At 33.6% G+C, this 22,866-nt stretch overlaps 2 protein-coding genes and 1 long non-coding RNA gene across 4 annotated transcripts; all 3 read right to left on the bottom strand.

Moving 5' to 3' along the window:
• Positions 1-3,658: 3,658 nt before the first annotated feature.
• On the bottom strand, positions 3,659-4,411 carry LOC114074673. Its single transcript, XR_003575002.1, has 2 exons — positions 4,158-4,411; positions 3,659-4,067 (listed from the first exon to the last, which is right to left on the bottom strand). It is a non-coding gene; the product is annotated as an uncharacterized LOC114074673 (long non-coding RNA).
• Positions 4,412-7,138: 2,727 nt separating this feature from the next.
• Positions 7,139-15,509, bottom strand: LOC107003104. Of its 2 annotated transcripts, none has more exons than XM_015201358.2 (3): positions 15,199-15,509; positions 13,012-13,194; positions 7,139-7,477 (listed from the first exon to the last, which is right to left on the bottom strand). In XM_015201358.2, the coding sequence occupies exons 2-3, from the start codon at positions 13,171-13,173 to the stop codon at positions 7,313-7,315; spliced, it is 327 nt and encodes a 108-aa protein (XP_015056844.1). In that variant the 5' UTR covers positions 13,174-13,194; positions 15,199-15,509; the 3' UTR covers positions 7,139-7,312. The 2 variants fall into 2 exon arrangements, with proteins under 2 accessions (XP_015056844.1, XP_015056845.1); XM_015201359.2 differs by having other exon boundaries at positions 15,231-15,491.
• A 1,188-nt stretch (positions 15,510-16,697) lies between these two features.
• On the bottom strand, positions 16,698-22,547 carry LOC107003345 (NAC domain-containing protein 40-like). The gene is made up of 4 exons (XM_015201660.2): positions 22,108-22,547; positions 18,890-19,149; positions 17,886-18,164; positions 16,698-17,409 (listed from the first exon to the last, which is right to left on the bottom strand). Exons 1-4 carry the CDS (start codon positions 22,364-22,366, stop codon positions 16,975-16,977), a joined length of 1,233 nt encoding a protein of 410 aa, XP_015057146.1. The 5' UTR covers positions 22,367-22,547; the 3' UTR covers positions 16,698-16,974.
• Between the last annotated feature and the right edge of the window lie 319 nt (positions 22,548-22,866).

Here is a 22,866-nt window from a genome sequence, read left to right as displayed (position 1 = left end):
AATCTGAGTCAAGCTCAATCAAATTTGATATACTATCGAGTTTAAGTTAAGACAAATCAAGCTGATTAGCAACAATTGCGTCAAATAGCAATTTAGTTCAAGTAAACACTTTTTTTTTTATTTTCACATGTTTTACTTAAAAGAAACGAGTATCGCCTCGTATAACTAGGGTAAAATCATCACCAAAGTTTGTGATAGATATGATAGTAAGTAAATATCCTTCTTTAACCAGTTGTTTCAAGTTCGAATCTTAGAAAATGAGATATCATTGATAGAGAAAACTTGATCCGTTAAAGTTGGAGTTTTTTGGTCCTTGCATTATATTGTTAATATTCATAGGCCAAAAACACATATGGGCTTTGCACAATTTAAGGCCTATTTATAAAAAATACTATCACGCCTTGTATTAAAAATGCATTATTTTTGAAAAATTAGGCACACACTCATCGACTTATTTCCTTTTCTTTAAGAGTTTGAATAACATAATCTCAAAGTACTCAAAGTTATTTGAAGAGTTTGAACAACATATTCCTAACAAAGTTATTTGATAATCCAATCTCCAAACGACAAATTAAATTTTATTATTCAGCTCCAGAATATATGTCTAATTTTCTTTTACATATCAATACAATGAAAATAATAAATCGTTAAGATATTAATCTAAATTCATATAATTTTACTCTAAAAAAATCATAACAATTAAAAAAGAACGAAAAAGTAAATATTTGTAAATCTCTTAACAATAAAACATTGAATGAATTCTTTAATACCAACCATTGAAGGTTAATTCTATTTGGGTCATGTGACTCATATTGCCAGAAATTGTACACTTGATATGAGCCCTCTACTAATGGCTAGCTATTAATGTAATATTATTATTATTAATCAGATATTGTACAATTTGATATTTATGTATATATTTTCTTCAAGAGAGATTTATTTGAAAATTACATATAAGTGGTAGGGGTCTAATTGTTGATGTGAGGTGGATTTAAAAAGTCCAAACAAAGTTTTAATGTCGAGAAAATGTATAAGTACCCTCTTAATTTATGCCCGAAATCTCAGAGACGCACTTATACTATACTAAGGTTCTATTACGCCCCTTAACTTATTTTATAAGTAATTTTCTACCCCTTTTGGGCCTACGTGGAACTAGCTTGAAAAAAAAGTCAACCAGCGTTGGGCTCACAAGATACTACCACGTAGGCCGAAAAGGAGTAGAAAATTATTAATAAAATAACTTCAGGGGGTAATAGGACCTTAGTATAATATAAGTGTATCTCTGAGATTTCGGGCATAGTTTGAGGGGATACTTGTACATTATCCCTTTTAATGTCTTTTTCGTATTCAATATTTCAGTTAAAATTTTATGTAACAGTCCAATCTATTAATGATATTGACAGTTTTAGATCTTAGTTCAATCACATCATTTTAAAATGTGTTGCTAGAGTCTAAAGTTTGCTTGAGTACGTATAAATCACTTTCAGTAATTCATAGGATTTTTTTCCATCGTCGTTTAAGATTAAACGCAAAGTGATTTTGATATTATATTTTGTAATTCATTCTGCTAGTAATATTGTTCGCTTTAAAATGTATCACTAAAAAAAATTATGCTTGTTTTGTTATAATCTTTATTATGATCTCTTGAGTTTTATTGATGTGAGATTCACCTATAGAAAAGTTATGATAGCATATACCCCCACTCCCTCTCTAGGGATTCAATATTTTCGTTGAGATTTGTCCTATCATCATTTAAGGCTGCAGTACGCAAAGTAATTTTGGTATTATACGTTATAAACCATCCTGCTAGTAATATTGTTCGCTTGAATATGCGTCACTAAGAAATAAGACTTGTTTTCTTAAAGACATTACACATAAACATGACCCTTAACTTGACGTCAACTGACAACTATGAGCCTTAACTTTGGGCGTGCACAAGTAGACACTTAAACTTGTATAAAATTGAACAAATAGACACATTCGTCCTACATGACATCCTAAATGGCGATTTTGTGTCCTACGTGGCGTCCTACATGTATTATGTCATGTAGGACACGTGTGTTTACTTGTTTAATTTTATACAAGTTTAAGTGCCTATTTGTGCACACTCAAAGTTGGAGGGCATAGTTGTCCGCTGAAGCTAAGTAAAAGGTCATATTTACGTATTATGCCATTCTTAAAATATCCAATATGATCTCTCGTGTTTTGTTGATGTAGGACTCACCCATAGGAAAGTCATAATAGCATGCACCAGTAGCATAGCCAGAATTTTTAATAAGGGGGTTCAAAATTTGAAGAAATTGACACATAAAGTATCCGGCGGGAGTTCGATATCTACTAATTAGACAGAGTTTGTATTGTGAAAGGCTTATTTGGAAGTGTTTATTAACCATCATGACTTTTCTATATCCAAAGCCGACTCAATTTCTTTAATTGAGAATATAAAAATCATATTCATCTCATCTCAATACTCGATAATTTTTCGTTCGAGGTTGAATAAAACATAGTTATGACTTAAAAACATTCCACATGCAATGAGATTGATTTTTAATTAAAAGAAGAAGAAGAGAAAATAAACTCCATTGATAAAGATGTAAAACAACTTATTTAATGGTCACTCTTTTGATAATGTGATAAACTAATTCATGTTGGACTTTAATATTTCCCATTTAATTAACTAACAGCTGCAATTAATATCATTAATGAATATAAAGAAGGCTCTATAATATTAATTGCTTTCGAAAACTACAATTTCATTTATTACTTTCTCTAATCACAGGAATTAAGATATAATAATTGATAGACTTAATTTAATCAAATCACTCTTATTAAAATAATTAATCATCTTAAACAGTGAAAAAAGAATCGTAAGGGTAAAATAAAAATAAAATAATAAATTATTCATTAAATTTATAAACTGATCAAATATTATTTGACATTTCAAAATAATATAATGAACAAGTAAAGATGAATGAACTGATTGATTAATAGTAAAAAAAATATCATGTTCCAACAAACCATGTGAAGCATTTACAAGATAAATTATAAAACTCTTTTTTTTTTTGTAATTATTGAAGGTAATAACAAGGGATGTTGCAACAAAAATGTAATTGCATTTATAGTAAAGATAACAACTATACATGAATTACTAACAACAAAATATTAATATGATTAACCAAACTATATAGTATAGTAGGTTTCATTGGGTTGCAAATTATTATGACTTGCTACTAAAGCACTAGTTGTAACACAAAATTTCCAAATTTTCATGATCACACATTAATCCAATAATATCAAGATAATCAAAACTCAATAAAAGCTACTATAATCTAATATTGATAATCACCACCGATCTATGCCCGAAATTCAAAAGACACTTTTATTATATTAAGGTCCTATTGCCTCTTGTACTTATTTTATAAATAATTTTCTACCCCTTTTTGGCCTACGTGACACTAGCTTGAAAAAAATGTCAACACGCGCAGGGCCCACAAGATAGTGCCACGTACGCCGAAAAAGGGTAGAAAATTATTTATAAAATAAGTTCAGGGGGTAATAGGACCTTGGTATAGTATAAGCGTGTCTCTGAGATTTCGAGCATAGGTTGAGGGGATACTCGTGCATTTTATCGGATTATTACAACATGCTTGATCCTTGATTACTTTGAGTTCTTGATTCTTTCTTCATGGAATAAATCAAGCAAAACAGTGCTCTTGCATTTAGGGCATTTTGGTTTATTTACTGATAACATAACATACATCAAACATCTAGGGCATCCCACAAGCATCATTGAGGTTGTCTCTGAGCTACTAGGGCAATCGGAAGATGATCGATCGTCGATAGGGCTTGGTTCTTGAGAAACACAAGAGGTGGTTGGTGATCTTATGATCTCCATTGAAGAAGAAGATGATGATGATGATGATGATCTTCTTGGTGGTGAAAGTTCATTTCTTGGAAAAGTTGCCCTTGGTAGTGATAAGTTTAGCTTCAAGTCAACTTTTGCATGTGTATTCTCCCTAGTATGGTTCATTTTTATAATTTTTTTTTTGAAATTTATCCCAATAATTCTGCATATATAATATAAATAAAGTTAGAAAAACAATAAAAAAATAAAAAAGAGGTGTGAACATGAAAATTAAGAAGAAATAATAAATTACCTTTGATGAGAAGAGTTGAAAATTGCCTAATTGTGTAGATCAAAAACAAGATAAGTGAAAATTGAGAGAAGAAAGATTGGTGTAGGAGGAAAATAGCCTAAGTTAGGATAAGATTTATATAATAAGTTAGATGAAAGAGAAGTTATGAGGTTTATTTAGTGCAAAACTAATTGTGATTGCAATTTGGATATATATATATATATATATTAGACTACGGGTGTACGTGCATCTTCACGATATCATATGGGTCTGACTGTGGATCTAATAACTTCACTGTATGTGAGTCTGTATCTGGGTCAAATAACTTCATTGTAGTAAAAGAAATAATTATACAGAACGACAATATAAAAAAATTTGTACATCAATATATTTTGATTTTAAAAATTAAATTATCACAATTAATTTCTTGTTTACTTAACTATTTCAAGGTCCTGCTTAATTATACTTTAAATTACATTTCATTAGCGCAACAAAAAACTTACTATATCAATTTAGTTACGATTATATCATATTAAATAATTAATAATTATCATAAAAATACATACATAATTGGCTTAATAAGTGATCTAAGTTTGGAAAATTTTGTACATTATTTTAGTGAATACAACATAAACTCATTTTGTTAAAGAGAAAAATATCTCTAATTAAAACACAAAATAACTCCAATAAAAATTGTTGTTATCGAAGGTTTAACAAGTTTGTGGAACTGAAAAAATGATTTATAAAGTTCAAACCTTAAAATTATAAGTTTAAAACCCAAAAAGAAGACGATTCATGAATAAATTCAAATATATACACATACGATAAAATAGTTTTATATTTTATCCTTATTTCATCGACAAAACGATCAATATAGTACTCTCTTACATGAAAATATGGTATTAATTTTTTTGTATTTTTGTAAAACTATTTTAGTACTCCTATATGACAAATTGACAATGTAGTACTTCTTGCTATAAATGAGAAATAATATTTTTTTTAAAAAAAAAAAATATGCCAACCAGCTGAAAATACTGATTAAGTTGAAGTTATTGAATGTACCTTCAATGAAAGGGGAATATATATTATTCTTTTCATGAAAAAATTAGGAGGCTAGAGGTACTATACGATAATAATATATCGTCAAAATAAAGTAGTTTTACAAAGTAATGATTAATAATTACACTATCATATAACGTATAGTGTTGGTCAGTCAAAAATGTTCATATTCAAAGATAAAGGTAATATAGATCGATGATGATTAAGAACGGTTATATGAGACAAGGCGAAAGTATCTCTATAACGGACAAGATGAGAGAAGTGAAACTAAAATGAGTCGTACACGTGAAGAGGAAGTGCGGGATGCACTATTGAGAAGGTTAGATGTCGTAGGAATTATGAAAGGTAGAAATAGAGTAAAGAAGAACTGGAGGGAGGTGATTAAACACAGGACATGACACAATTTCAGTTGATTGAAGACATGACCTTAGATAAGAAGTTATCGAGTCGAGAATTAAGGTAGAAAGTCAGCAGGTAATCAACTGTTGTCGTACTCTAATAGTATTATGTAAATATCACGTAATTTCTCTTTTTTTCCTCCGATGTATATTAACATTTGTCGCTACACTTTTTTTTATTTATACATTGCTATTTTATTGTCTTTTTTTTCTCTTAAATTTCTTACTTTGTTGTGCTAGTTATGTTTCTTTTGAGCTGATGACGATGATCTATCGAAAACGTTCTTTTTAACTCAAAAGAAAATTGCATGTACGATGAAAAGTAATAATCATTCTAATCTTTATGCTTCTAGGAAAAAAAATAAGGGAAAATTACGCGGATAAGCAAGCTTATACTATTTAATTACTAACTATAGCTATAGTTTGCTATAATTACCACTCGCGACTAACATTATACATTAATTACGTGGGCTGACTTCGAGTTTGTATAATTAGTCATGTTTGTATATGTATAATTTGCCAGGATATACAAATAAATATGTATAATATACAATTTTTTAGCCTATATACATATACAATTCACCTCTCTCCAACTCTCTGCCCTCTCTCCTCCCTCTCTCAATCTCGCTCGCCTCTCTCCTCCCTCTCCAAATCTCGCTTGCCATTTATACAATTATATATGTATAATATACAGTTATATACATATGCAATTCACCTCTCTCCCACTCTCTGTCCTCTCTCGCCTCTCTCCTCTCTCTCCCAGTCTCGCTTGCCTCTCTCCTCCCTCTCCCAATCTCTCTTGCCATATATACAATTACATATGTATAATATACAATTATCTAACAAATATACATATGCAATTCACCTTTCTCCCACTCTTTTCCCCCCTCTCTCTCCTCTCTCTCCCAGTCTCGCTTGCCTCTCTTCCAAATAACATGTAGCTACAAGTTGTAATTATCAAACTATAGCTATAGAGAGTAATTAATTATTTTTAAGTGACTATATGTGAAAATTTCCCAAAAAATAAACTACGTAAAAAGTACCGAGAAAAATAAAATAACACTCTTATTGATATTAACACAATTCTTAATCTTTTGAAAAAGATTAAACATCGTATATGTTGCTTGCGATTAATCCCTAAATAATTTTCATTCATTTCATGTAAGAATATCCTTCATCGTCGACCATACCCCTACCTCGAGGTTGTTCTTGATGGACCCTCAACTCGGGAAATGCAAAAACACAATATTTATGAAGACATAAGCGGTAACAACATAATAGTAAGAAAAAATCGAGGTAATAAGAGACAACAAATAGTAATAGAAAACTAAGAATGAGTAAAATAATGAAAATACCAAAAAATTATACTAATACTACTTAAGTGGAGAGACTTCATCATATAGTATATAGATATAGAAAACAATTTGATCTATCGATATACAACATAATTTTCCGAGGAAGAGGTATCAATTAACTCGTATTAAACAAGGGTAGCTCCGCGGCTGGCTAGAGGCCGGGTGCTGTGCAGAATTGTAGTAAAACACATTCAGACAATATGAAAGTTTCTCCTCCTTTTTTTCACACTAGTATTGCAATATGAATTAGTGTTATGATTTATGACACTTAAATTGCAGATTTCAGCAGCAGACTTACAAACAAAAACACAAAATAAGCAGAAAATAGTTACAGATAGTACAGAGAATTTAGTAATGAAACTGACTAATCCTCAAGAATTTGCTGTTTTTCAAATTCAGCAATGTCAGCAAGTGAGCTAAGACTGTTGCTTATTGTTTCATTGCTACTTCTGCACTGAAGCAATTGTTCCCTGAGATTCCGCACGAGCTCGTTAAGCCTTTGGATGTTCTTCTCCTGTGATAATATAATCTGCAAATTTTTTAACAGTAGGGTAAGACTGCGTACATTAGACACTTGTGGTTCAGCCCTTACATAGCAAGAGCTTAGTGCACTAGGGGCTGCCCTTCAGAGCAAGGCCAAAGAGTTTGTATTTGAGGCAGAGGTCGAACTTGTGGCCTAAGACACAAGTCCCTCAACCTTTACCAATTGAATCGTCATTAAAAACGCAAGTTGAGCTGCCAGCGAAACTCTGGCCAATGCCAGAGCCAACTTGGTGCATACAATAAAGTTGGTTACAGTCCCACTGGTTCAGTCACAACTACTCTCTCTCTCTTAGCTGACCTACAATTACTTTCAATTCTTTTAGTCCTTATCTGTCAAAACTGCTACTACAGATTCTTTAATGCATTCATTGCTTGTGTCATTCTCAAGAGGACAATACCTCCATCTACAGAGAGAAGGTTGGGGGAGGGGGGAGTTATGGCCACAACAATCAAATATTGGTACAGTGTTAATTTTGCCTAACCTTACTAATTTGACATTCATGCGTCATTTATTCTAATTTTTTAAATAACCGTGGTGTTCGGACCAGCTACAACACACCTCGACTAATTCCAGGAGATACTTTGACTCCCACCAACAACAAGTAACAAGTGACTCTATCCACCAAGCTTAGGACGCATAGAAAGAAATCACCCAGTACTTTTTTTGTCTCTGCTGAAATTTGAACCTAAGACCTCGTGGTTCTCAACCCACTAGGCCACACCCTTGGGTGTGTCATTTGTTCTAATTTCATATTAACATTTATATAGATTAGTTCAAAACCTTAAAATATTTCTTTGAGCTTCAAATATAACTCAAATTTTTTCTTTTTTATCTTATTTAAGAAATAGGAAATCTAAGCACAATTACAATAGCATCTATAAGAATGAAGTATGTCAAATGAAAACTAGTAAAAGGCACTATGAACACCAAGAACCAAATAAATCAAACTTTTTTGCGCCAAAACAACCATGTATCTTTGAACCCACGGTTGTGGCCAAGTGGTTAATAAAATAGGGGAGAACGATAAGTTTTTGGGTTCAAATCCCATCAATTAAAAAAAAAATACTAGGTGATCTCTTCTCATCTGCCCAAGCTTTGGTGAGCAGAGTTACATGGTGAACTTTGCTAGTGGGAGGTAGTGATACCAAGAGAGATTAGTCGAAATGCACACAAGCTGACCCAGACACCACCGTCATTAAAAGAAGTACAATAATATTTGGTGCAACGCATAATTTTTGCTCTTGAAGGAAGAAAATCCATCTACTTCTATTGTTATATTTAGATGGTACTTTTGCACTCACTTTCTGGTCCATATGCTTTTGAGTTACTTTCCCCAACATACAAAGAGCACCTATGGGAATATGTAGATCTGGAACGAATTCAACCTGTCTGCATTTAAGCAGCGCAGTCCGCATTTAAGCACAGCGGTCCTGTCTAGTTTGACATTAGCTTCATTTGTCTAATGCTGGCTAAAATTGATATTGTTAGTCTCACTTTTACCTATTCTAATAATATAACATTGAATAATTTGATTCTAACCTTTTCCAAGACAATGTCATACATTTCATATATAAGCAGACAAAACTAGAAAAGGTTCCCTATTAGTTGTTTTGTCACAAAACAGATATACAATTGTAGTCCTATTGGTCTCACTAACTTTTTTTCTCATATTTTCATGCTGGATCAGCCATTTTTAATTGCAGATAAGATTTAAGAAAAATAATCAAAATTGTATTTTTATCACTATTAAGAAAAAATTCAACAACATTTTAGTCATTGTTAAGAAACAAAACAATTCAGCAATATATATTTTAATTACTGTGAGAAAAAATAATTCAACAACATATAATTTGAATATTCTTGCTTTCCTGAAAACTGCGAGCAACAGGTAGCTATGTCCACCAAGGGCTAGGACAGGTGAGAAGAAATCACCTAGTGTTTCCATCTACTGCTTTATCTTAAGCATTACTAGCATCCCTCTTAGTTTTCCTATTAGCTCTCTTATACTCTTCCAAAGCATCTCCAAATTCGACTTCCCATATCTTTCTATATTATTCTCCTTTTGCATTAGTAGCTCTCTACACCTCTTCTTTCCGTCACCACGATTCTTGTGCTCAAGGTCCCAGACCTTTTCTAGATAAGCCAAGAACTTCACCTGGTACTATCATAATGTAAGTCGCCAATTTCATATCCACTACCACTTCTAAGTGTCATGCTCTGTAAGGTATTTGGTTTATATCATTTAGCCCCCACCACCGACTCAATTGCATGCACCTCTTCTCCTTTTTCTCTCTACTGTTTCACTTCACATCCATAAATATAAAGTATGTTGGTACAACCTTAAAGTCTTGATATGCAACTGTCACCTTTTCTGGAAAGAATGAAGTCTATTTAGCTACGGTTACTTCCACTCTTGAATGTGATGAAGTGTGACTCCCTTTTCTAAAAATATTTGTTAGCCAAAACATCATACCCAATGTAATCGCACAAGTGGGGTCTTGAGAGAGTGATACCCCCTACCTTGTGAAGGTAGAGAGGTTGTTTCGGATAGACCCTCGGCTCAAGTTATTGTTAGCCAAAACTAAATCATAAACTAACATGAACTCCAGAGACGCTTTCCCTTCTTCAGTGTTTGTACCAACGTCCATTTAGATCTCTCCCACTAAATATTAATCGGTTATTCCAAATCCATTGGACCAAAATATTTATAACTCCCCAAAACTTAATTTTGGTTTCCTCATCTAATCTAGTCTTAACAAGACAATTCTATCATCAACTCTCTTTATCTTTACAATATTATACTTCAGTCATGGTTCTACAAATGATTCCTATCTTGTTGCTATTTAATCTATCCATGTATCCCACAATACTACAATTTATAACTTGTAGTGCCAATCTCTCCAAATTTTGCTCCCCTCTACTTAAGTCTTTGGTAAATTATGTTGCTTGGACTCGTTGAAAATGTCGACGGGTGAGTGTTGGTCCTTCAAAAGTAGTGTATTTTTGGAAGATCCGACACGGATGCGGCGACATTTTTGGAGTCCGAACTAAGCTTGTAAACACACAAAATCCACAATTCAATTCATTTGAGAATAACATTACTAATTTCATCATGTTCAATTGTTGAGATGATAACTTTAATTTGCTGTCGGAAAAATAAGTAATGATACAGATTACCATTACTTCCTTTGTTTATCATGTGAAGGTGGAACCTCTTAATAATGAGAGGATATTCAGTCACATACGTAACAGTTGATTTACTAGTGAAAATAGAGAGAGAACCTACACTAATGGTGGATTTATGCAGTTCATATAAAAACATGTTTCATATTTCTTCGCTATAAAAGGGCAACCCGGTGCACTAAGTTCGCGCTATGCACGGGTTCGGGAAAGGTCGGACCACAAGGATCTATTATACGTGACTTTACCCTGCATTTCTACAAGAGGTTGTTTCTATAGCTTAAACCCGTGAATTTTACATTTAAAAGGCTTTATTTTATTGACAATTTCTTTTTGTTTATTATTTTGTTACCAGAGTCTACATCTGAAAGTTTCTCAGAAATTTCAAAGATTTAAGCAGAAGAAGACATGACCACATTGAAGTTAGAAATCGAGATAAGTGCAACTTTTTTCTGTTTAACACTGTAGTGTATGAGCTATTTTGATTATATAACGAGGCCCAGGTATAATGTTATATTTTAGGGACTTGCTGGCATAGAGAAAAGCCTTAGAAAGACATGGCACCCTCTAAAAACGTCACCTAGCTCCCCTCCAAAGATTGTTTGGAGACATTTGAGGAGGTTTAGAAAAGATTCATGAAAGAGATGATACAAAACTGGAAGGGAACTTGTAAGACTATAAACAACTGATTCAACACATGCCATAAAAGGAATCACGCGCCAGCCCTATTCTAGTTTCAAGTCTTCCCTTCTTTTGTCCTTACAATCCTTTTTCCTTTAACTATGCACTTTCAAGGCCCAAAAATGTGTAAGCTTAGTACTAGGGTATTTATTCTTGATTGGCCACATACATTGGCTAAAGCTTCATAAGATTTGAAACTTATGCTCCTCTGATACAGCTCAAAGGTAGATAGACTACTTAAAGCTAACATGAAGGATTTGGGACTTGATGGAACTAAGAGCCTGTTTGATTGGCTTTTGGCTTTTGACTTAAAAGCCTTCTAACTTATGGTTTTGGCTTACTTTTATCATTTTAGCTAAAAACTAAGTGCTTGTAAGCACTTCTTAATTTATCCAAACACTCCAAAATGCTTAAAAGCTATTTTGTCTTAAAAGAACCTAAAACAAGCCAATCCAAATAGGCTCTAACTCTATGATTAATGAGAAGTTTACGGATAATGACTTTTTTAAAAATGAAGTAAGATGTTATATATAGCTGGCATCAACAAGATGCAATGATTACAAAAGTAGAGCAGTTGACAGATAATTTAACCTTCATAACATATATTACATGGTTTAAACTTCATACAAGTCCACGCGATGACAACCACGAAAACCGAGGCACACTTCATTCAAAGCGAGATAATGGAAAACTTTAAAGTGTAAAGCAAGTCGTGAGCAATGCAACAAAAAGGACAAAATAAACCGACTACGTATACGATTGAGTCTATCCAAAAATTTCATGGCATTTGAGGTGCTTGAAGCATCGCAATTTCGTAAGAGATAAGTTGGAAGTTGGTTTTTATTCTTCACTCTCCTATTAGATAACTTGGTCCACTTCATTCTTGGAGATGAGAAGAATCCAAAGGAAAGACTATAGTATCTCCAGCCAAAGGAAAGAGTAACATGGAAATAACTGGTTGGACAGCAATATGTGAAGGTATCAAATAGTAAGCTATGTTGCCGGATTTTTCAAAAATGCCTTCGGATGCGTGTTGGATCCTCCAAATAAATTGCATTTTTCAAGGATCCGACACGATTTGACAGTAATATTTAGAGAATCTGAGCAACGTAGATCGTAAGTACAATTCCGTTCATAATCTCATCTTACACAAATTAAATGATCCTCAAGGATCTCATATTTTATCTCTGACCAACCAACTCCTAATCGCATTACTAACTCTACCCCTGTAGACTCCCATCTCATCTTGTTGCTATGACTTTTTGCAAGTTTAAAACCTCAGTAAGATGCAGTCATGCAGACTCCCTTTAATTTTTATACTTGTAATCAATGCAGAATCTTGAAATAAAGTATCAAAATGCAAAGGACTTTAAAATCAACCTAGAGAAGAAACGACGGCAACACTAAAAAATCAAGATGCAAGAGGTCAACAAGTGCCTTAAAATTAGCCAATGCCAACTATATCTTTTTTTCACTAAGAAATTGTCAGAGAAATATCCGATGCACATTTAATGATGTAAATATGCATCGGCAAGATACAATAACTTATTTAAATACCCATATTCCGAGGTCATTTATTAACCATAAGCAAAAAAAACACTAAGCAATTCATTCACAATATCATACGATATCCAACTAAAACATGATCACATGATTACCTTCTCTTTAACAGCTTCTTCTCTCTTTGAGATCTGCTGCTGCTTCTGAGATATACTAGGACTCGGTTCGACATCACTCACCAGCTGCTGCTTCCATTCAAATTGAGATGTGATTATGAGTACAATCAACAGAAAAACAAGCAGCATTGGTCTTGACATCATTACAAACTACTCTCACACAACCTGCCAGCAAATCCCACAAATGAAACAAAACACATATTATCATCAAAAACTGGAACATCCTAAAAAAAACTATAACAGAACCCACCTTCACTATAATCTAGCTAACATAAGGTAGTAATGTCCTCATTTATATTTTATTCAATAGATTATTGTAGTGCCTTCACTTATTCAATATAGGAGGCACAGCCAAAGCAAGCATCTTGGATGGTTCAGAAGATTCTCAAAGCTAAAAAGTACTATGAGGAGGATGGATGGAAAGAAGAGGAGATCTTGAGATGGCTAATCTTCTCTGTAAAGAAGATATATATGAGGACGAGAGGGGAGTTCCCGTAAGTAGATTGGAGAATATTAATATGCAACAATGCAGCACCACCAAGGTGGACCTTCATACTACACTTGGCCCTAAATGAGAGACTACAAACTAGAGAAACAGTAGCTGCTTGGGGAATAGTGGATGACTCGAGATGTGTATTGTGCAACTCAGGGATGGATAGTAGTGAGCATCTGTTCTTTGTATGCGGGCATTCTGCAACATTATGGAGGAAGATCTTGCAATGGATGTACATAGACGGCCAGGTATTAGGGTGGAAAGAGGAAATAACATGGGCACTGAGACATTTTAAAGGAAAACATGCATTAGCAGAAATATTTCGATCGGCTCTAGCAGCAAGTATTTATGCAGTGTGGCAGGAGAGGAACAAAAGAATATCTCAGAACAAATTGAAGCCAGTTGGTGTTCTTATACGAATGATTGTCCAGGAATTAGAGGAGGGAGGAAGGCAAAACTAGTTAGTGCTTTGAGTAGTCTAGATTTCTATCAATAGCTTTTGTTGAAGAGGCTGGGGCTGTCCAGATTTGCATTTTCTTTGTACTTACATGGCTCTTTGGTAATAATATCTGTTATTTACCAAAAAAAAAAGTGCTCCCAAACCTACAAGTTTACATCATATAAGAAGACTTTTGGCAATTTATATAAACCTAAAGAGAAAAAAAAACCAATTACAGTGCTCCATACTAAAACTCCAAGTAGCTAAGCATTTACAAAAAGGATAGAATTTAAGACCTTATCTTTCTTTTTATTATTTTTTAATTTCGAATTCCACATATTTCCAAGAGAACCTAGATAGAGGGTACATATATTAACCCCAAAAAATTAGAATGCTCCATGACTAAAATCACAAGTAACAGAACAGTTTAAAACATGGAAAGAATTTCAAACAGAACCAGTTGTAGTAACAAAGAACTAATCTTTTTCTCTTTTAGTTTGAAATTTCCACAAATTTCCTAGACACAGAAAGAACCAAATAACACTAAAAACCCAAATAACAGAACAATCTACAACGGGGATAAAATCTTTAGGGGAAAAAAGCCCAGTAGCCTTATTGTAACAACAAAGAACCAATCTTTTTCAGTTTTAACTTAACATTCCACAAACTTCCTAGACACCCAAATGGAGACTACATAAATTAGCCAAGTAACTTAAGGATACTCCATTACTTAAAAAAACAAGTGAAAAAACATTTTTGAACATGTATAGAATCTCAAAAAAGCCAATTATAGCAATCAAGAAGTGATCTTTTTCACTTTAATTTGACATTCCATAAATTCCCTAGACACCCAAATGGAGAAAACAGAAATTAACAAAATAACTTAGAATGCTCCATGACAAAAACAACCCAAGTAACAAAACTGTCTAAAACATGGATACAATCTCAAAGAAGCCAGTTGTAGAAACAAAAAACTGATCTTTTCACCTCTATTTTGAAGTTCCACAAATTTCCTAGAAACCCAAATGAAGAACACAGAAATTAACCAAATAACTTAGGATACACCATGACTAAAAAAAACCCAAGTGACAAAACAATTTAAAACATGGATACAATCTCAAAAAAAAATCAGTTGTAGCAAGTAAAAAACTGATCTTTTTCCACTTTTGAATTGAAATTCCACAAATCTCCCAAATACCCAAATGGAGAATACATAAAAATTGACCAAATAACTTACAAGATCTAAGCTTGAAGTGGAGTTCAACTAACCATAGGTCCTGTAATTGTGAAGAACAAAAAGGGTCTTCTTGGATTACACTCTTTGTTTCTTTTTTCTACTTTTTTTTGTTTTGTTTTTGAGTTTGGTGTTGAACTTCTGGGAGTTTCAAACTGTTTCCACTGAGAAAAATTCAAATAGTGAAAAATTGAGATTTGAGAGCAAAAATGATAGATTATGAATTTATGATAATAGTTAATTTGGAGAATTATTGGGGAAAATTCAACTGCAGCTAACTTCCCTTTTTATTACAAGTTTGAGAGTGATGGATTATATTCTGTGAGAGAAAAAGATTTATGGAAATTACAATAAGGTTATCTTAAGTTTCATAAAAGATAATTTTGGCACAACTTTCTTTTTCCGAAAATTCGTAGTTGTTATCGTTGGATGCAAGGTAAAAATCTCGTTCTTATGTAATAGCTCACAAGTAAGCTTTGTGCGACGAGCTCGACCAAAGTTAAAATCCTTGATTTCGGTGACAAGAAATTTTAAACTTAACACATCAAATATGAAAGTTTTTTTTTTCCTTTTTTGATTTGGTAGGAGTTGTTAGGCTCGTAGTGCTATTTTTTCACCTTCTCTCACATGAAGTTATTACTTCTATAAAACAAAGAGAAAAACAACTAAACATTTCATATACTAAATTGTGTACAAATCAAGGTTTAAAATAGGTGAAAGTTTGGGAGAGGACCAAAAGCACTTCAGTATTGCAAACACGAGAGACTATTAGTACTTCATGCGAAATAACAAGAAGACTTTTGAATCTCGGCATGAAGGGACTTGTATGTATTTTGTCTAGTATACATAATCACCATCTTGGCACCAAACAAGTTGTGAATTTATGCTTACAAAGTTAGACATTTCAAACTTGGGTCTTGATATTCATCTTCATTTAATTTATTTCATATCATTTGTTTGTCAAGATGAGCTATGTTACAATGAATAATGATGTAACATATTTTCCGTCAAAGGACTATTATAACCATCGATCAAAAGCAAATTCAGAATTTCAAAATAACGGAAGCACTATTGGTTCTGTGACTACAAACCTAAGTATACACACAAGGATCATTTGTACATCCTGTATCAGTCAGTGCAGCTACCAGACCATTGTGATCTGTGAATGAGGGTACCAATCAAAATATATAACTCATATTAAAGATATACACACATACATATATATATATATATTTCCGAAGCACGAGGTTCAACCTACTCGTAAGGGTAGCTCCGCCTCTGACTATGACTAGATCATCATCAAAGCGTCATATGATCTGAACATGCCAAGTTGGTTGACAAACCCGAGGACAAAACCAGACGGACAAAACAAGAAAACACAAAAATATGGTAATGTAACTTGAACTTCCCTTTGGCAAATCCAGATTAGAATTTCTTTCTAAGGGCTCACAAAACAAACCTTCCCAACATGTGAACCAGAGTTGAAATGTTCCTGCAAAAAATCATGAACAACCGCCGCGCAAATTATATAGCTACATATCTTTACAAACTACAAGGTATTATACAACTATGTAAAGTTAAAGACACCAAAACCTTAAGTTCTATTTCTATAATACAACTCTACAAAATTTACAAGGTGTCATCATGTACATTGCTGGTAAAGTACAGATCTTGGACATAAGCAAAGCCTACTTAGAATGCATCAAAAGCTGAAATAACTTTCTCTGAACTACCAGTCTAAATACTACAAAAGACACCTATGCTGGCGCGAGATTAGCTTCAGCTGGAGTAATGCCATTTTACTTGTTGTGGAACACCGAACAAACAAAGAAGCACGATCAGTAACATCAAGGAAATGAGAAGTAGAGGTATCGACCATTGCTTCATCCTTTTAACTGGAGTTATGTTTATAAACCGTCTACTGATGCCCCGAGCATGGATATTCTTCTTATTGGCTTCATGCAGTTCAAATCTCTCTACTCCACGGGGTACTTTTTCCGTTTGTAGTTTTAGTCTTCGATTTGCAGTGCCCTGGAAAGGAAGCCTATTAGACATCGGATTTTGGGCTTCCTGAGACGTCGGTGACTTTGTAGAGGATTCAAGCTTCCTAGTGATAGTTGGCAACAGATTGTGTTTTGCCTTGTATGAAGAATCATCTAGCTTAATGATATCATCTTTCATTATATCAGCAAAGCAATCCTCTTCATCACAATCCTGAAATTTGATACAGCAAGACATTAGGACCAGAAAGTTAAACATGTTTATTTTAAAGGATTTTAAAAAAAAAAATTGATACGTTTGACCTCAAGAGTACTAAGTCATCAAATTCGGAGAATAGAGATAAACAGAAAGAACTGCTTAGAGATAACTCGAAGGAGCTGACTGCTCTATCACCTGATCGGCTGATCCTACTTCTAAAGATAAAGAAAGAAAGAAATGGAAGGATTGTCCTACGAAACTGAGGAAATGCCAATGTCATGGCGAGGGACGGCTATTGAGTTATACTTTAACAGATTTAGCTTCATAATCATATAGTAAAAAAAGAAGGCAAAAAATACAAAGACAAAGTTGTTAGTTGATTTAACATCATACTGTTCCTCAAGAAACTATCTCAAAATATGTAAACCAACAAATATAAGGCTGACGCTAGTTAAAAGCCGAGCTGTATAGAAGGGAGGCAGAAGCAGAACCTTCCAGTGACTAGAAGAATGATGCTGAGGCAACTCTTTATTCAGCTTATCGGATTCTGATCCAGATTCAATCTGCTCGACTGAATGAGAACTAAAACTGCTACTAGCCTCTTTTGAACAGCACTCCCCTCCATTTATCAAGCCCAAACCATTCAACTGTACTGCCCTAGACAAATCAACTGTGCCATTAGTTACAGCCAGATGATTCCGTTGATTTCCTGGAGTGTCGTTCAAATGAAACTCGTTATTCTTCCTTAGGCGGCAAACAACCATTGAATCCTGTACAAGACATGGAAACAGAACATTAAATAAATTTCTTCATGTAGAAAATGATATATTTCAACCGACTGCAACAAACAGATTAAATTCATTAGCAAAAAATATCGTAACACACTCTGTACAATACTAGACTCCAAAGATTGCAGTAAACTGATGAATTCTTGAAATATCATGTGAGGTCTTTGATCAATGTTAACATAGACATGTAATATCTAGCAACTACTGATCAACAACAGTAATCCCTGATTTATCTATGATGCTTGCTAGTATTCTACCACTTCAATGCCTTGAAACAAAGCTCAACAATCCAGTAGCAAATATATTTAATCTCGTCAATTGCGTTTTGAATAATAAGCAAACCAGTTACCAGATTAAACCAATTGATCAGTCTATAAACTAAGCTAAATGCAGCCTCGAGTTCCTTTCTCACTTCAGAGAAAATATATCATTATGCTCTGACCTGCTAACACAAGTAAAATAATAGTTTTTCATGTCATTTTCCAGATGGCATAATAAAGAAGATAACACCAAAACCAAGAACTACATGATGAACATATGCTAGAACATTCACTTCCCTAAGTGACAGACTTATTAGCCAATCATTCAGCATCAAAATCCTAAAAGACACTATTAATGCCAGAAAAATCATGAGAAGTAGGTAGCTTCACAGTTTTTCTAGATCAGAAGTCATTTTAATAAAAGGATGAAGATTCAAGCCTTGTTACCTGATAAAGAGGGTTAGCCGTCATGCAATATTCATGCATTATCCACTGTGTCCTCTGTCCTTTAGGTGCCCGACCAATGTGGAACACCAGGGTTCTCTTTGTGCCAATTATATTAGTACCAGACTTCACATTACGTTCTTTTCCTGTGGCCTTCCAGTAACCAGACTCGGTTGCCCTTTTACTCTGTGAGCCATTTGGATACTTCCTTCCACGAGGAGAGAAGAAGAACCATTCATTGTCAGACTGAACAATGGATTTACCTGGTAACATGCAAATAATGAAATGATCAATTGATGTATCAGACAGATAGGCAAGAATGATGCCAAGAAAATTACTAAGAAACACAGCCTTCTAAATATTTATATTGAAGCAAAGGAAGTGTGACGACTTCCAACTACCCTTCAGTACATTTGTTAATGACATATTCACTCAAGAATCTACAGTGTCAAATTTAAGCAAAACTTGTGTAAAAAGAAATTGTGATAATGGCAACATTTTGGTACTATATAGTTTATGATGACCCGTCTCTAGCCATACCGCTGTATATGCACAAAGACCATCAACACATGGGTCCTTATCTGGAGTCGGCAATGGCATAGACATGCTCATTCACTATTATCCTATTCAGCATTTATGACCTTACTTATAACTTGGCAAGAACTATTTAAGGTATTTAATATCCTCCCATCCTTGAGTATTCCACATGAAGAAGCATGGAGTCAGCACAGATGGAATCTTCCTTTTAGAAGATTGTTGAAAAGTTGGAAATTGAGACGGTGGCTGATATTCTGAATAGGAGGGTTTTCATGGAGTTAGCAACTCTGATGATTGTTTGGTATGGAATGGAAGCAACTACCAAACGTTAGTCAGCTCTGCTTATCATTATCTGTCAGAACTAAATACACTTGTTCAGTGTGGCCTTAGAAATCTATCTGGAAAACCAAAGCTCCATTTAAAGTGATATGTTTCACTTGGATGGTGCTAGGAAAGCATGTCTGCCACACGAGAACCTACAGAAAAGGGGGATTCAGTCGACCTCCAGATGTTTGTTTTTTTGTCAGGTAGGCAGAAAATAACAGCCATCTTTTTCCTTCACCGTAAGCTCACTAGTATCTTTTTTTTGAGGAACATAAGTTCACTGGTATCTTATGGCAATTGTTCTTGTATTTTGCTAGGGTCAAATGGGTCATGCCTAGAGATACAAAGGATCTTCTGTGGAGTTAAACGAGTGCAGCAGGTAGTATCTGACAGAAGAAGTAGTGGAAGGTTATTCCAGCTTGCATATGATGGACTGTATGGAATGAAAGAAATGCTAGGTGCTTTGGAGACAACTCATGCTCCATAAACAAAACCAAGACGAAGTGTTTTCTTCCCTTACTCTTCTGGTGTAAAGAATATTATGTAGAGGATGCAGATAGTATCTTTGAATTTTTTGAATCCTTGTGAGATAAACAAGGCCTTTTGTAATTGTAAACGTTGGATACCAGCAGCACCTTGATGCTGATGAATATACATGTTACCTTTCTCAAAAATAATCTAAGGAAGAAGTTAGAATGTGGAGGAGTTGGTGGACTTTGAATTATCATATAGGACAGAGAACAAAGAGAATGAATAGTCACCAATTATTCTTGTGGTTCAAATTGAACAATTGACGAAAACAGCATTCACATCTCTCCTTGATCTCATTATCTTCTATCAATAATTCTTGAGGAATGTCTTTGATACAATTCACTTGGTTTAAGTGTTTACTGAGCTTCTCTCTCAGTCGTTCTAGTTTTAAACATTTCTTTTGTCTTTTTTTTTGGATTAAGTAAAGTAAACATTTCTCTCTCTTTGTCCTTTTAACATTTTGTACAAATCATCTAGGGCTTCTCTCCAGCTATACCAATAGCCTCTTTACCTTCCCTCTTATCTCTCTTATACTCTTTAAAGGCTTCATCATCTTTTGTTTTTGGTAACTTTTTATAGTTTTCTTCTTTTAGTTATAGTAACTCTTTGCACCTCATCATTCCACTACCAAGATTCTTGCAATCATAGTTTTTCTTGAAAAGCTAATTGGTTAGCGCCCTTTAATGCCCACCATTGAATGCTTTGTATCTCTTCTCACTATGCACTCAGGCTTTACCTCCAAGACCATCAACCTATGTTTGGTGGTCATGGCTTCTCTTGGTATAACCTTACAGTCCTTGCATGTGGTTTATCACAACTTCTAGTAAGAGTTAAGTCATTTGACTATAGTTTATGGTACCAAATTTACACATGAGGATGGAAGTTTTTATAAATCTTTACTTTTATAAGTATATTTTAAATATCTTTCAACAATAACATAACCAGTATAATCCCACAAATGGAGTCTAGAGAGCAGACTGTATGCAAATTTTACCCCTACCTCGTAGAGTGTTGTTTTTGCTAGACCCTCCGATTAGAAAGCATAGCAAAAATTTCGAAAAATGGAATACAAAAATGGAAGCAAAAACAACAACAAAATAATGCGAAAAGAAGAGTAGAAAACAGCATACAGATGAAAGAACAATAGCGACAACGAAATGATGCAACAACCGAAGCAAAAAAGCACAGGTGACAAATTGAAATCGAAAGACGAGAAACTATGAGAATAGTGCTAATACTACTGGTAAGAAAGTAGGTACATGTAGAGAAGCGAGAGAACGTTGAACTACCAATTCTCTCCTAATCCACGCCCAACAAACCGTCCTATTTAAAATCATATCCCCGATAATCACAAGACGCAAGAGAACACTCAACTACCAACAAACATTTTAACCTAATTTGTGACTACAACGACCAAATCCTCCTATCTAAGTTCATATACCCGGTAAGCACATGATGCACAAGTATGCTCAACTAATATTCTACCTTAACCTATCTCCAAACCCTCCTATCTAAGGTCATATCCTTCATAAGTTATGAGTAAGCTCCATATACAATAACACATATTGACACTACAACAACAACATACGCAGTATAATCCCACAAGTAAAGCTAAGGTCATATCCTTCGTAAGTTATGAGTAAGCTCCATATACAATAACACATATTAACACTACAACAACAACAAAATATGCAGTGTAATCCCACAAGTAAAGCCTAGTGACAATAAGATATACACAAACCTTACCCATACGATAGTCAATAACCCATATTAACACAAGTAAATTGAAAAAAAAAAAAGCCAAAAAAAAAAGAAGGGAAAGTGAGTACCTGGGAGATCCCAAGGTTCATGTTTCCAAATCTCAACTTCAGAAATAACTTCAACACATTTATCAGAGCCTTCAACTTTCTTCTTCAAGTAATAGGATATAAGTTCTTCATCAGTTGGACAAAATCTAAACCCAGGAAACATAGTTGAAGCTGTAGCTACTGAAATCTCTACACCATTACTATTACTAATTTTAGTTTTCTCAATTATTTCTCCATTTTTCTTCTCACTGTTACAACCTAACAAATCTTCATCTTCCATAACAACAAACACAAACTTTTTCCCCAATTTCTTCAGCCCCCTTTCTGTGTGTTGTCTAGAAAATAGCAAAACTTTAGAAGTTTGTATAAATCATTTTGTATTGTTAAAAAAAAATATTAAAAAAATTTAAAAGGATGTATCATGTATATAAAAAAAAAAAAAATAACAAAATGGTTCCTTATCTATGGTAAGTTCAAAGTTATTTGAAAGTGATATAGAAGAGAGAAAGTTGATTGAATGATATGATTATATTGTTTGGTAAATTATGATTTTTTGTTTAATAAGAATTGTTAAATAAAAAATATTTGATAAAAAATTTATACTTAAATGTATAATTTTTAAAGTTTATGAGATTTTTTTATTTTATAGTTTATGATATAATTTCTTTTTATGATCTACTTTTTGTATTTGGTATAGTTATATCAACTTCTTCATTTTTCATCAAAGTTCTCAGAAATATTAGTATATCCCCCACCCCTTCCTAAAATTTTGACTAAATT

This window comes from Solanum pennellii, chromosome 11 (genome assembly GCF_001406875.1).
Source record: "Solanum pennellii chromosome 11, SPENNV200".
In the NCBI taxonomy this organism is placed as follows: Eukaryota; Viridiplantae; Streptophyta; class Magnoliopsida; order Solanales; family Solanaceae; genus Solanum; species Solanum pennellii.
The sequence above is the reverse complement of the archived record's forward strand: the minus strand, read 5'-3'. Positions and strand labels throughout refer to the sequence as shown.